Source organism: Hypanus sabinus, chromosome 1 (genome assembly GCF_030144855.1).
Source record: "Hypanus sabinus isolate sHypSab1 chromosome 1, sHypSab1.hap1, whole genome shotgun sequence".
Lineage (NCBI taxonomy): Eukaryota > Metazoa > Chordata > Chondrichthyes > Myliobatiformes > Dasyatidae > Hypanus > Hypanus sabinus.
The window spans coordinates 183,023,476-183,039,729 of NC_082706.1; the positions used below are offsets into that span (position 1 = coordinate 183,023,476).

Genomic DNA, 16,254 nt, shown 5'->3' on the forward strand with positions numbered 1-16,254 from the left:
TCCCTTTACGTTACAAATACAGCTTACACATATAGCTTGAATGTAGTTTTATATAATATTTTAATAATTTTGTGCGAGAAGGTAAGCTATCACTACTTCGGTCACACATGTGGACAGTCATTGGTTGTTTGACATCACCATCATTTCTGACTAGGAATTTATGTGCGACTGGCAAGCAGTCTTTGCTTTATACTTGTTCACCCCACATATGCACTGAGCCAATCAGTGTGTTGGGATTTTCCTCTGTGACAATCTGAGCAAATTTATTAATTAATTTCACTGCTGATTCATGATCAACAGATGCCCTGTCACCACAAATCTTTAAAAATGGAATATTGTGCCTTTTTCTTCAATTTCTGCAAACAGCCTGCTGAATATTCACAATTAGGTTCAATGTTCAGTTCATCATGACAGATCTGTGCTTGTTTCATGATTAGCTTACCATAAGCAGCATCACATCAGCGCTCAAAAAAAATTCATATTTTGGATTTTTAGGTGAGGGGTGCTCAATCTGTAGCAGCTTAATATTCTATTTGACAAATTTTGGTATAAAAACAGGTAAAACTTTCTTGAACAAGTTGACACAGAATAATGCTAAAGAATTACCGCAATATAACATTTTATTGATATATTTCTAATCCTTGCTGGTATTTCTGCATGTCAAGAGATTGTGTGGACCAGTGATCATAGGATTTTTCAAACCTCTGTAGACTCAGATTAAATCTCTGACATCTAATTCTCAAACTTGTTCTTTAAAATTCTCAAACCAATGAATAACTTTTCCAGTCTTTAGCTATGCTGCTGGGGGAGGGGCAAGTGTCAACTATTTTAAAAAGTGTCCTCATTCCCTTCACTGAAGCTAATAGATCCCTGATATATCAATCAAAGTTGCCAGAATCCATTTCAGAACCTATGGTCTCCCGGCTGGATGTTAATGGCTACTTTATTTTATTTAAATAGAACATGGGAGCCAATGGGGCAATCTTTTACGAGGTTAATTTCTACACTTTCTCATACTAATTTAGCATCTTCATGCAACAGTAGCTTAAACATAATATACTTAACAAATTGTTGATAACCATCATGAAATCTGTTACTCATTTACAACATACAATGGTAAAGCTATTCATGGTAATGAAAAAGCTTTCCAAATATATGAAGCTATAGCATCAGAGCAAGCGAACATAGTAGACTCTATCTTCTGAGCAGCTAATTTCATGCTTCAATAAAGATCAACAATAAATCTAGTACTCCTACATTAATGCTTGAATGAAACTGATGCTATCTTTGTAGTACTGTACTGTAATTCAGGAATAATGAGTTTTTGGTTAAATTACATTTTCTGCAATTTTTCCAACTATGGTGAAATCTAATACTTGTGTCAAAAAAAAAGCTTCCATAAGCTTCTACTCCCCAGGAAATTTTAAACTGTTTTTAATGGTACAATTGAAAGACATGGTTAATGGAAAAATGATTAAAACCAATGGGACAGACCTTCTCCTAAATTCCAAAGCTTTTGTCAGGGTTTGCTCATGTATCACGGCAGAGGTGCTGGTTTCTAGCACTGGTTTGGTTTAAACCAGCAGAGACGATTTCTGTTTTAATATTTGTGATGTAAACTTGCCCATGTTGCAGCACTTGGTTCCTTATGGAGTCCTACTGAGCAACACTGTCTGCTGCAGACCTCCCAGCTCTCAGGCTGCAAATCTTTCTGAACATGTGCTGTATGAAACATGAAAGCTCCTTTTCAAACAAATGGGGGACGTGGTCACAAGGGAGAAGGGCAGATGCATTTTTATTATTTAAGTCAACCTTAATTATTTGAATTGATCTTTTGTGTGACTGTTTTATAGCTTTCCAAATATAAGGGGAAGTTCTTTAATACTCATTTTTTAACAACACTATTTTCTTTTCATGTTTTGAGTTTTATTGCATATTTGCAAATATAAAAGATATTTGTTAAACATTTATGGCATTCACAGTTATTCAATGGCCACAACCATACCGTTAGCTTTGATAAGGTGACAGCCTGGGTGGCTTGCCCAGAGTGACTGTTAAAAGCATTTTCTAGGTACTGCTGATTAGCTGCAATAAGAATTCCCCCCTGCCACACTCCACTATACAAAATGTTGGGTTCCCAAGGACAATGGTATTGGAAGCAACAGTGTGGCCTGAAGTAGGCAAGCAGCAATCCTGAAGCAAAGGAAGATCTGCCCCTGGCATTTAACCGTGCATTGGAAGAAAAAGACACAGATTCCAAACTTTAAAAGGCAAACATGAGGAAAGCTGCAGATGCTGGAAATTCAAGCAACACACAAAAAATGCTGGTGGAACGCAGCAGGCCAGGCAGCATCTATAGGGAGAAGTACAGTCGACATTTTGGGCCGAGACCCTTCTTCCTAAAGATGCTGCCTGGCCTGCTGTGTTTTACCAGCATTTTGTGTGTGTTGCTTGAGATTCCCATCTTTGTTGATATTTAATCACCAAACTTTTCCCTGATCAGGACATGGATAAACCAAGAAAAAAATGATAACTTTGTATTTCACCATAAACCACCAAGCAGCTTGACCCTATGGCCCTTAATATGGCTGTGAGTGACAGTATACTTCTAGACATAGTAACACATTAGGCATTAAAAAAGAAAAATAAGCCATCACTTTTAATATAGATTATATTTTTCATCGTTTACCTGGTCACGGCTAGCTTCAATGGAACTTCCTATGCCGTGAAAAGTTATCTGCACGGGAGAAAGTGTCAGGTATGTCATACATTCTTTGCCGTTTTGCATATCACTGTACTGCACCTAGAAAAATAATGACACAAGTACAGAAATAAAACCTATGACCAAGGTGTGACAAATTTCAAATAAAATTAATCAGCATTAGATTTGCTAAGATAAAATTCCATTGTATATTTTAATTATGCAAATATATGTACACTGAGATTCCTTTTAGAGTTAAACATTTAAAGGGTTTAAGTGTTTTAGCCAAAACGAGAGCAGTCGGCTGCATAGACGTGGTCTTTTGGGTATTCCTGGAGGCCAGTAATCTATTTCTGATTTAAACTAGTTCAAAGTTCAAAGTAAATTTATTATATACAACTCTGAGATTCTCTTCTTGTTGACATACTCAATAAATGCAATAACCATAATAGAATCATTAGAAGACAGACAACAGGGTGGACAACCAGTATGCAAAAGACAACAAACTGTGCAAATAAATACAAGAAATTTTAAAATGTAATGAATATCTCGAACATGAAATGGACCCTTGGAAGAGAGTCCACAGGATATGGGAACAGTTCAGTAATGGAACAAGTGAAGTTCTCTCCTCTGGTTCAAGAGCCTGATAATTGAGGGGTAATAACTCTTCCTGAACTTAGTGGCGTGAATCCTGAAGCTCCTGTACCTTTTTCCTGATGGGAGCAGAGAGAAAAGAGAATCACCTGGATGCTAGGGGTCACCGATGATGGATGCTGCTTTCCTGTGACAAAGCTCCATGTAGATGGGCACAATGTTGAGGAGGGCTTTACCCATGGTGGACTGGGCCATAACCACTACTTTTTGTAGGATTTTCTGTTCAAGAACATTGGTGTTTCCATTCCAGGCTGTGATGCAGCCAATCAATATACTCTACCAGACATCTATAGAAGTTTGTCAGAATTTTACATGTCATGCCGAATCTGCAAACTTTGAAGTAAAGGTGTTGGTGTATTTTCTTAGTAATGGCACTTACATCTGTGCCAGACGCAGGACAGATCATCTAAACGCAAAGCATAAAAACTAGTCAATCAACAGTAGTTTTCTCACACTGGAGAAAATGGTATGGTTGCCCTTGTCAGGGATAATTTCAATCCAAATATCTACTAAATTCCCTGATACAGTACACAGAAATATTCTTTCATGATCATCAAATCATTGGGAAAGAATTCTGTTGCCATGTCTATGAAAAGGAGGAGAATGTGTAATAGATTTTCAAAGGACTCTGCCTTACTATTTATTCACATATTTAGACTGTTTTCTCCCACTCAGCGGTTCATTAAACTACTTCTTCCACATACATTATGCTGTAAAGGCAACAAAATTAAATACTGCCAAGTGTTTCAGCTGTTCATCGAATGTAAATATCGCAGGTGTGTCAAATCAGAGAAGTGAGATATTGATTTGAAACTTTCAAAACTAAGTAAAGAACTACTCACTCCTTTATCTATCCTGCCTGTTATTTCCTCACGCAAGATTTCTCCTCAAGGTAACCATGGCCTATTTTATCATGAGCCTCCAAGTACCCTAAAACCTCACCCTCAAAAATTAACTCCCAACATCTTTCCAAGTACTGAAGTCAGGCTAACTGGCCTATAACTTCTATTCTTCTGTTTCCCTCCCTTAAAGAGAGGAGTGACATTTGCCATTTTCTAGTCCTCAGGAACCACTCCAGAATCTAATGATTCTTGAAAGATCATTACTAATGCCTCCACAATCTCTTCAGCCAAATCTTTCAGAACCCTGGAGTGTAAACCATCTGGTCCAGATGACTTAGCCATCTTCAGACTTTTTAGCTTCCAAAGCACCTTTTCTTTTGTAATAGCAACGATACTCACTTCTGCCTCCTGGTGATCTTGAATTTCTGGCATTCTTCTAGTGTCTTCCACAGTGAAGACTGGTGCAAAATACTTATTAAATGCCTCTGCTATTTCTTTCTCACTCATTACAACCTCTCCAGTGTCATTTTCCAGTATTCCAATATCCACTTGTTTCTCTTTTACTCCTTGTATATCTGAAGAAACTTTTCTGTATCCTTTTATATTATTAGCTAGCTTATCTTCGTATTTCATCTTTCCTCTCTTTACATCCTTTGTATTTGCCTTCTGTTGGTTCGTTAAAGCTTCCCAATCTACATTCCCATTAATTTTCCTCTGCTATATGCCCTGTCTTTTATGCTGCCTTTGAATTTCCGAGTCAGCCATGGTTGCCTCATCCTCTCTTTAGAATACTTCATCTTTGGGATGAATCTTGCTCCTTCTGCATTTTGCCAGGTACACCAGCCACTGCTGTCTGCCATCATCCCTGCTAATGACCCCTTCCAATCAACTTCGGCCAACTCCTCTCTCATGCCTCTGTAATTCTCTTTACTCCACAGTAATACTGATGCATCCAATTTTATCTTCCTCTCAAACTGTAAGGTGAAATCATATTACGATCTCTCCTGTAAAGGGTTCCTTTACCTTAAGTTTCCGGATCAAATCTGGGTCATTACACACCCAATCCAGAATTGTCCCCCTAGTGGGCTCAACCACAAGCTGTTCTAAAAAGCCATCTCGTAGGCATTCTACAAATTCCCTCTTGGGATCCAGCACCAACCTGATTTTCCCAATCTACTTGCATATTGAAATCCCCCATGATAATCACAAAATTGACCTTTTGACATGACTTTTTAAAATCTCTCATTGTAATTTGTAGCCCACATCCTGTCTACCTTTTGGAGGCCTGTATACAACTCCCATTACGGTCTTTTTATCCTTGCAGTTTGCTAAGTCTACCCATAAGGATTCTACACCTTCCAATCCTAAGTTACTTCTTTCTAAGGATTTGATTTCATTTTTTACAAATAGACCCACCCCACCCCCTGCTGATATGTTGTTTATCCTTAGATGTTCAACTCTCAACTATGATCTTCAGCCACAACTTGGAATTGCCCATAACATCATACCAGTCAATCTCTAACTGCGTGACAAGATCATCTCCATTATTCCGTGTACATTCAAATATAATAACTTCAGTTCCATTTTCATCACCCTTCTGGCCCCATTACACTTTAATTCATCCCACTGATGGCAACTTTGCCCTATCATCTGCCTGTCCTTCCTCACAGTCTCGCTACACGCTGCATCTACTTGTATACCAACTGTGCCATCACTCCTATTACTCAGCCCTATCACTCAGGTCCCTGTCCCCCTTCCAAATTAGTTGAAACCTTCCCAAGAGTTCCAGCAAACCTAGCCACAAGGATATTCATCCCTATTGGGTATAGATTTAATCTGTCCTTTTGTACAGATCATACCTTCCCCAGAAGAGATCCTAATGATCCAGAAATCTGAAACCCTACCCCCTGCACCAATTCTTCAGCCACATATTCGTCTACGTATCAAATCATTCTATCCTTAACTGCACTGGCACATGGCACAGGCAGCAAACCAGCAATTACCACTCTGCAGGTCCTGCTTTCAGCCTAAAACCTTATATTCTCTCTTCAGGATCATCTCCCCTTTCCTACCTATGTTGTTGGTACCAATATGTAGCATAACTCTCTGCTTTCCCCCTTTAGAATGCTATGGACCTGATCTGAGACCCTGGCACCTGAGAGGAAACATATCATCACATCCAGAGAATCTGTTTTCTGCTCTTCCAGTTATGAAATCTCCTATCACTATTTTACATTCCCCTCTCCCTCCTTTTCTTCTGAGATGTAGGGACAAATTCCATACCAGAGATCTGAATGCTATACCCTCCCCCTGGTAGGTTATCCCCAGCAACAGTATCCAAAGCGGCATACTTATTATTGAGGGGAAAGGCCACAGGAGTCCTCTGCAATGGCTGCCTATTCCCTTTCCCTCTCCTGACAGCCACCCAAGGACTGGACTCCTGCAACTTAGGGGTAACTAGCTCCTTGGAGTTCCTATCGATCACCTTTTCATTCTACCATATCAGCAAGGGTCATTGAGCTGCAGCTGCAGTTCCTTAACTTGGTCTCTAAGGAGATGCAGCTTAATGCATTTTTTACAGATGTAGTTATCAGGGAGACTAGCAGTCTCCCAAATTTCTCACATCTCACACAAGGAACATATCACTACCTCCAGACCCATTCTGAGCTACGAACTAACAGAAAAAAAAAATAGAAACCTTCTTTTCTAAAGGCTGATTTATATTTGTGCGTAGGGCTATGCCGTAGCCCTGATTTTCACTTCCGCGTTGCTCTACGCTGTAGCGAGTATGCGCTGGTGTGCGTGAAAACGCTAGTTGGCGGTGGGGTTTCTATGCCACTGTGTTGAGTTTTTTTGTGACAGCCATGGATGAGAAAATGCATTTCAAACATTTTTGCATGTTGGCAGGTAGATCTGACGATTTGGTTAATCTATTTCGCATCGGTGTACAGACATGGCGGAGAAGAAGCAACCGGAAATGTTCAGTAGGAAATGCGATGCTACCAAGCGGACCAATAACAGCTGTTGCAGTCTGTGTCAATGACACGAGTTACTTTTTTGGGGAGGTCCGCGTCACCCCACAGCGTAGGGTACGCGTTACCGACGGCGTCGATGCAACGCACAAGTGTAAATCAGCCTTTACTTAGAACTTCCACCAGTGCTTATCCAAGCCTGTCCCGGAACACTGTTAGAATGCCCCACTCCAACAATGGCTGCTCTGCTTACACCTCCTTCCTCTTTATTAGCCTGCATTGATTGCTGCCCACGGAGAAAACACACACACATACAGTTTCGTAAATAAACATTTGTAGCGAATGCATTCAACATATCAAATTCCAGTACTTTGAATCGAGTCTTGGATGTTTTCAACTTTAAATATTTAAATCCCAGGCTGACTGAAGGCAACACATTCAACTGAATCTGTTGCAACATTGTACACATTTTCGGTCACATAAAATACTACTTTGCAACACTGATGTACATGAATAAAGAGTCAGTGGCAACAGAAACCGTTGTTTTTCAGACTGGAGAGTGGTAGGAGTGGGGTCCCAAGTTTCAATGCAGAGACCACTGGCTTCATTAGTAACTTGAATACGAGTGGGTGAGATATATTGAGCAGACATGAACAGTGAGGAGACAGCAATAACACCACAAGAGACTCTAGGTAGGTTAATACAACATGCAGACTAGTTGCAGATGAAATAAAAATAAGAGAATGTGGAAATGCCAGTGCTTTCAATCGGTCAATAGCCTGAGACATTAACTGTTTCTCTCCCTACAGATGCAGTACTATCCACCTAAATATTCCCAGCATTCTGTTTTATTTCAAATTTTCAACATTTATGTTTGCTTTTTGAAGTGGCCAATCAAACTTAAAATAGAGAGAGTTAAAGTGACACATTTTGGCAGACTGAGTGAGACATAATAGGACTAAAAGGCCCCATACTAAGGAAGTACAGACAAAGGAATTCGTGAATATGCATCAATCTGTGGGAGCAACAGGCATGGCAATATGAAGAGACTGCTTGGTATATAAAAAATATGGAATTCTATGCTTCATAAACAGAGGCAAAAACTATTAACAGCGAGCAGATTATGCCGAGCTTTTATAAAAGGCTGGTTAAACCACAATGGGGGAAACACAATCCAATTCTGGATACCAGAATTTAAGAAGGATTTGAAGATCTTGCAGACACTGGAGAAAAGATTTACCAGAATGATTCCTGAGAAGAGGAATTTCAGATAGTCTAGAGAAGGTCAGGGCATGACGTCTTTCAAGAGAGAAAAAGTCAAAATTTCTGAAGTTAGGGTGAGAGAGGGCATGGATTGAGAATAAGAGGTCAGTTATTTAAAACAGAGTTGAGGAAGAGCTTCTTCTCCCAGAGAGTTGTGGAGGTGTGGAATGCACTGCCTCGGAAGACAGTGGAGGCCAATTCTCTGGATGCTTTCAAGAAGGAGCTAGATAGATATCTGATGGATAGGGGAATCAAGGGATATGGAGACAAGGCAGGGACTGGGTATTGATAGTGAATGATCAGCCATGATCTCAGAATGGCAGTGCAAACTCGAGGGGCCGAATGGTCTACTTCTGCACCTATTGTCTATTGATACATTCTCTTACAATATTTTTATTAGTTTCTGCATAAAGGAATACAGAGGACAAGAGGATATATTCAAGGGCAAATAACAGGCAAAATCTTTGTGAAAAAACAATCTGGAATTCCAAAATGTATAGCAGCTAATTAAATAAGAGATGTTGGCATATATTTAGCATACAATGAAATATAATCTCCAGTGATGGCTGCATTTAATGGAAGATGTTCTGTAATAAGAGAGAAAATAAAATACCTTAAATGAAGAAAAAGTCTCTGGTGATCTCAGTTACATTACAATGTCACAGGATAAAAGTCGTTACGAACATAGCAAAAGCAGGAGAATGAGCTCTGAAATGACTTGGTAAATTAAAAAATATTTTTTATTTTTTAATTGTGTGTGTGTGTGTGTGTGTGTGTGTGTGTGTGTGTGTGTGTGTGTGTGTGCGCGCGCGCGCGTGTGCGTGTGCGTGCGTGCATAAGAGAGAGAAAAAGAGAAACAGGTTCCAGCCTAACCCTCCTAACAGTTTCAGGGATGTTAGAGGAATCTGTCATCAGATTCAAAGTGAGTGAATACATGTAAGTGGAAAAATAATATGAAAGTGAAAATAGTTTCAGAAATAATTGTGTAACCACAAGCGCTATGGATAAAGTAACTTTTACAATGTTATCTTTGTGGACTTCCTTTAATAACATTTCACACATGAACAAGCAAAAACGAAAGCAGACAGAGTTTCAGAGAACTTTGTTCTTGAGTTGGTAGTTGTTGGATAAGAATCAGAATAAGGGTGTATAAAACTGGATGATAGTAAATCATCTTCCTATAAATCACAGATAGAAAGGAGTGGAGGGGTCACTCAACTGTGAAAATTTTACATGTGATAACAATGATTTTCTTGGACCAGGAATGAAGTCTTCACTGTTAACTAGATAAAAGTTCAGAGAACTTCCTGTCCAAATTTACAGATTATACAGAGATGGGTGGGACAATTATGTAGATAAAAAGCAAAAATTTACAGAAAGTATTAAAAACTGAGTGAACCAAATATGTCAGCAGAATGTGACATGTGAAAGTACGATCCAAGAAAGTAAAACTGCAAAGCAGTGGTTTCCAGTTAAATTGGGCCATTGGTTAATAAGGGCAGCTGGGAGAACTTTTTAAAAGAATAAAAACTGCGAGGAAATAGGTGGGACACTATATCACTTAATTGGGGTAGGGGACTATTGCCGAACAATTACTGACTATTGCCAGTCGTGTGGCCATTAGAACGTAGAGTGAATAGTTTTTAAACAGCATCAGTTATGTGTGTTTGTATTCAAAAAAGTGATTTTTGTCACTAATAGTTGGCAAGAAACAAGCAGTATGGCTTTGCTCACTGTGGTATCAAGCATTCAGGCTCAGAGATGCCAGAAACAGCCATGAGTGAAAATGAAACAATTTCACTACTTCAACAAAGAATTTGAAAGTATCAACAATCAATTTGAATGTTACAGTGAAATGGAGGATGCAGTCGTCAAAAGCATTGTATGAAAGCAGTCCCTTGTCTGCACTGGGTGTCTGTGTGGATTTTCTTCATTTATAGTCAATCAGAAGATGGTAGTATACACCGGATGAATTTCTCCATCAATAACTATTAGGAACTAATAATTTTATGGTATTGTAGTATTGACAGTGTTCTAATACATTTATGTATTTAAATGTCTTTCATTTAAATACATAATTTGTTATTCAGTTAAACTAACTAATCAGCTTGTCTGTCTTTTTTATATCCTTATAAATATTTCCATGAAACTCCAGCTAATTGGGGCAGCTGCTTAACTGGGTCAAAATGCATTGGTTCCGATATATCCCAAATAACTGGAATCCAATGCATCTTGTTATGTTTTGAAATCATGGACAGCAGGAGAGAACCCCAGCATTCATTTACGCAAATAACAACTGATAGGTAAATATAAAGAGTATAAGGAATAGCCTTTATTATGCAATGGAGGTGGGAAACAAGAGTGGGAATATATAAAAACACAAAATGCTGGTAGAACTCAGCAGGCCAGACAGCATCTGGGGGAGGAGGTAGTGACGACATTTCGGGCTGAAACCCTTCGTCAGGAGAAGGGTTTCAGCCCAAAACGTCGTCACTACCTCCTCCCAAAGATGTTGTCTGGTCTGCTGAGTTCTGCCAGCATTTTGTGTTTTTATTTATTTCCAGCATCTGCAGATTCATTCATGTTGCAGTGGGAATATATAGTATATTTCAGTTGTAAACAACCTTGGTCTAATTCTTGTTTCTGTTGCATTCAGTTCCTGGGCCCAGCCCTCAAGAGAGGATGCTCTTAAAAAGATATCTCAGAGCATCATCAGAATTGTACCAAGGCTCAATGGGTTGAATAACATTTCAATTCCATAGATTTGGTGTGTAGTCATGAGCTTAAAAATCAGTGGTATGGGTAGCCTAAGTGCTACCCACAAAAGTTTAAGTTAATCAACTACCAGCTGTTGGTCAACCCCAAGAGTACTGGCAAGAAAACAATTGGTAATATTACCAGTAATTAATGCTAGTAAGGAAAAGAATCTAAATGGCAAGGAACCTAATCTAATGGTTTTGATTTCCTCCTCCAAAATCCTGGTAGAAAACAGAAAATGTGATAAAATTAGTTTTGCAATTATTAGGAAGAGTTTAGCACTTTAATCAAATGTAGATTTGAAAAATGAGTCTGTATAGTCAATGACTATGCATTTTCGGGCGGGGGGCAATGACAGCTGAGTCTGTGAAGCCCTGTGATTTTTCAGCATCCAAGAACACAGTATTCTTATAAGAAAACTAGGAATTTTATTGATATGGTGTCGAATAACAGCTCATCAACTGAAGCCAACAATCTATTTTCTCTGAAGAGTTCTAATGCATTTTCTATTTCCTCTCATTAGGCATTAATGAAGAGGTTGTTTTCAAATCACATTTATGTATTTAGAGATACAGCATGGTAACAGGACCTTCAGCCCAACAAGCCTGCACCGCCCAATTACACCCATGTGACCGATTAACTACTAGCCCACATGTCCTTGGAATGTGGGAGGACACCCAAACTGCCACGGGGAGAATATACAAGCTCTTTATAGAAAGCAGCAGAAATAAAGCCAGGTTGCTGGTATTGTAACAAATACTGGAATAGGAGAGGAAAAGAAAGCGGTGGTGATAATTTTCAGTTGCACTAGCAAGAAAAGGTGAATCAGGCCTTCACCTATACTGTAAACATAGGGCTACAATGTTGTGTGCGTGGTACCAATTAACTAAAGCTAAATCAGTGTCAATTTTATTCCAATTTACTAAGTGAAACACACAAAGATGCTTATAGTTCAGGTCTTAGTAACTAGCATACTGGGAAGGACACAGTGAACAGGCGTTGCTCTCCCAGAGGTTTGCAGAATCTGCAGGTAAAGATGGCAGTCAATGATGATTTGGTGCAAAAGTGCCAAAGTGCATCTGAATGATTGAATGTGCTCAACTGGAATGGAAGATTCCCAATATCATCCCTCATGCTAACGATTTACCAACAAGTTCCTCCATTAGATTACACTATTATTGTATATGTGTCATTTATTTGCCAGTTAGTTACCTGCTGACATGTTTGAGTAACCTACTAGATGCTGTTGGTCGTCTTGTTATGGCTTGTGACGTCAACAGGAGTGAACGTGACAGAATCAAGCAATGAGTGGCTTCATTTCAAAACTTCAGCATAAGTCTGCTGCTCTGAAATGTGGCTTCTGGAACTGTTTCCAAACAATGAAAGGGAAAATTAAGAGGACACATAAAGCAAGGCAAACTATATGACAAGGAAGGAGGTGGAAACAGAGCAGATCTGTGTTAAAATGTGTTTTACTATTTATTGTTATGTTTATTACTTAGTGTTGCATTTGTTATGTTATGATTGCACTGCTCCTGGGAAACGCTGTCTCATTCTGCCCTGCAGAGCTGATGTACGGTTAGAATGACAATAAAGTTTTTGACTCTTGAATCTCCAGCAAGACTCTTTAGCCTATTCAGGGAGCAATTCCATTCTGCATCCCAAAAAGGAGTGAAGTGTGTGTCCACCCTGCAAAAAGTTGGTGATGCCACCTGCTTAAGTGAGGAGCATAAAGGCTTTATGTGGGTTTGATTTAGCTCTGCATCTAGGTGAATGTCTTAAAGAGGGAGAGTTTTCACATACTTCATTGTTTCAATCAGCCACTTTCTAGGCACACACCACTTCTGAAAAACAGGATTAGGGGTTGCTTTCACAAGGCTTTGTGGTTTTCCAGTACACTGCTTGCATTCACATCACTTTGAAGAGAACATCAGCATGTAAGAACCACACAAGCTTCCAGTCCTGAACTTACAACTGAGGTGTAACCAACCCCATGACAACATGATAGTTACAGCCCAGCAGCCAATAATTCTGATTGGCACAGTGAATTGGCAATCTGCTGTATCCCCTATGCTCTTGAGGCTCCACTGCAAACCAATGAGTTCTGCGTTCTCATGGTTCAACTTGGTAACATGTGAAAGACAGCACCCTAGGCAGTTAATATTCCTCAGTTACTGTACTGGAATGTTTCTCAAGCCCACAACCTTCTAACTCCAGTGATGGTGCTAGACACTAAATCATTGCTAACACAGACAGACTCTTTCATCTTTGGTAAAATATACAATATGCTGGCGGCACTCAGCAGCTCAGGCAGCATTTCTGGAGAGGAATAAAGAGCTGATAGGGTCTTTTAAGAGACTCCTGGATAGGTACGTGGAGCTTAGTAAAACAGAGGGCTATAGGTAACCCTAGGTAATTTCTAAAGTAAGTAAATGTTCAGCACAGCATTGAAGGCCGAAGAGCCTGTACTATGCTGTAGGTTTTCTATATTTCTAAGATCAAGCTGAACTAACACAGATCGCATACAAAACAGTAACTTTTTGATTGATCTGATCTTTTTTCTAGCAAAGCAACAAAAATAAGAGTTCTTCAGACAAATTTGTTACTTGAGAATTGACAATTGAGAGGACTGAACTTCAGATGTCTGAAGGCACTTTTCCAAAATTCTATAACTTAAAAAAGACTAAGGCCTGAACTGTCAATGAAACTTAAAGGTCTGCAGGTTAGATGAGCGGACGTTTTCCACTGCGTGCAGCGATACAAGACACCTATGCAGGAGAGTTTCAAAAGTGGAAAAGACATTGCACTGAGGCAGTTCCACTCTGTCAGCTTCAGAAGTCCGTGTCCAATGATACGAACAAGTGTCACAAACTGGGATATTCTTGTCACGTCCTTCGCTCTCCATGGACCATGGCAGCACTGCCTTCCTAGCCATCTGATCTCCAGTGGAGCTCACTTCGCATACAAAGACGGGTATGTCCCTGTCTCACTGGGGTACAAGGCCACCGGCTACCCTCGCCTGTTGAAGCAGTAAAGCAGGGCACGGCCACTGTCGCATGCAAACATCTACTTGGAGACACAGCTGAGACCTGATGAGCGGTCAGATGAGCCAAGTCAAAAAAGTGTCTGTCCATTGACACAATTAAAACTTGTTATAATTTGCATTTGCCAAACTTTATTTACAGTGTTCCTTCAGCTGAGCCCATTTATCTTGCCCCTTCTAGGTTAAAGTTTGAGCATGTTGCTAATTTAATTGCACTTTAAAAATTTTGGAGCTCTTTTGCACTTTGCTAAAAACACACAACTTTGTGCTATCATCATCCCTAAATCCATCCCAATAATCTGTAAACCCCCAAGTCAAAGTAACCATGTTGATCCTTCATCAGCTGCCTTCTCCCGTTCCTGCTTCTGAAATAAAGATACCACATGGGCTATTTTCCAGTCGGTCTTAATTTCCATATTTAGATAAGACTGCAAAGATGTTGAAAGCAGCAGCCTTTCTTATCTGTGTTGCTTGCATTTTATAGTATGAGCAAGATACTTTCACTTTCATTCATTTAATCCACTGGGACCACGTTAACTATTTGAAATTTTAATTTAAATCCCACCGCAATGCACAGGAAGCAAATACCGCAAGGATACACAAATTTTAAAAAAGGAACATTTGTGTGTAGAGATTCTATACTTTTAAAAGTTACTAATAATAACTTAAATCAAGCCAGATGCATACAATTAGTTACAAACAGAGAACCGGGTTCCTTCTTCCCCAACCCTCGAACTCTACAAGGAGTAAAGATTCCAGAAAGCTGAATATCAGCCATTTCCTGCAATGTTGGAGATCCTTGATGTTTGTGTGACCACAAAATTTAGTATTTTTACTAACCTCAGCAAGACCCAGATTAACATTATGTCCATCAGACTTTTTTTACTGGTCACCCCCCCCCCCCCCCCCCCCCCCCCCCCCCCCCGTGGCCTGTCCTAAGGAGAGTCTGAAAAATGCCCACAGTTTAAAAGGATTCTGACAAGATCATTAGGGAGGGAAATGGAATTGTGCAATTGTAAGTGATAGATTACCCAAACATCACGTCAAAGAAATGTGCTTGATACAAATACTTTTCATGGGTCTCGAGTAGTTATGTACTTTAAACAATTACTGTGAATCAATTTATAACATATAACACTAATTGATTTTTTCTCTCTGACAGCACAAACTAGTTGCATCTCAGACCACTTCCCTTTAGCCTCTTTCTAGTTAAAAGATTTATAGCTTTTAAGACCATAAATAAATAAATAGTGGAATCTCTAAATGAACAGTTTTTGCAGTAAAATTTTTTAGTGATATTGTTAATCATGTAATGATCAATTAATTCAAATTATAACACAAATAATGTTATGTGTAAACAGAACTTTTAATAATTATGGCATTGTGCAAAATTTGACTTCATTTCTATTACTGTGACCAGAACAGTATCACCAAACACACAATATCACTTGTTGTCATTCCATACAAATAAAGTCAGGGTGTTCGTCAACTGTGTGTTAATTAGACTGTTCAATGTCATCACCTGCCTGAATATTAGTCTGTTGACCTCTTCTGTTCTTGCAGCAACAGCATAACGTGACAAACTCTTTAATACTGGGAGTTTATCACACATAAAGAGTCTTTGGAGAGGCACTTACAAGAGCAGACAGATGCATTTAAAGGAAAGTAGAAACTTAAATATGAAGTGTGCACATGAGATAAAATACTCCTTTTTTGTACCACCTCAAAGTGCTCAAGAAGCCTCTCGCTGAATGTTAGCATGCCCTGTTCATCTGGGGACACTGTGGAATTGCTCCATATAGGCTGCAGAGAACAATGCCAGCATGGTGTTTGGCCTTTTTGGATTTCACCAAAGCCTTTCAACACCATCTTTCAGTGGAATATCTTTCTCAAATTTGGCTACCCACAGGAATTCATATCCATTTCATACTTGCAAGCCATAACACTAACCAATTGGCTTACAGGAGAGCCACCCTCATTTGAAGACCAGTGTCAAACACAATTACATCCTTATCCACAAAT

The 16,254-nt window shown here is 39.3% G+C and overlaps 1 protein-coding gene across 6 annotated transcripts in view; it reads right to left on the reverse strand.

Moving 5' to 3' along the window:
• The window catches only part of stau2 (staufen double-stranded RNA binding protein 2), a 325,427-nt gene that overhangs the window by 91,051 nt on the left and 218,122 nt on the right, over positions 1-16,254 (reverse strand). For all 6 annotated transcript variants that reach the window (XM_059982913.1, XM_059982922.1, XM_059982879.1 and 3 more), the window contains one exon: positions 2,690-2,803. In XM_059982913.1, the coding sequence (XP_059838896.1) occupies positions 2,690-2,803 (114 nt within the window). The remainder of the gene's footprint in view (positions 1-2,689; positions 2,804-16,254) is intronic.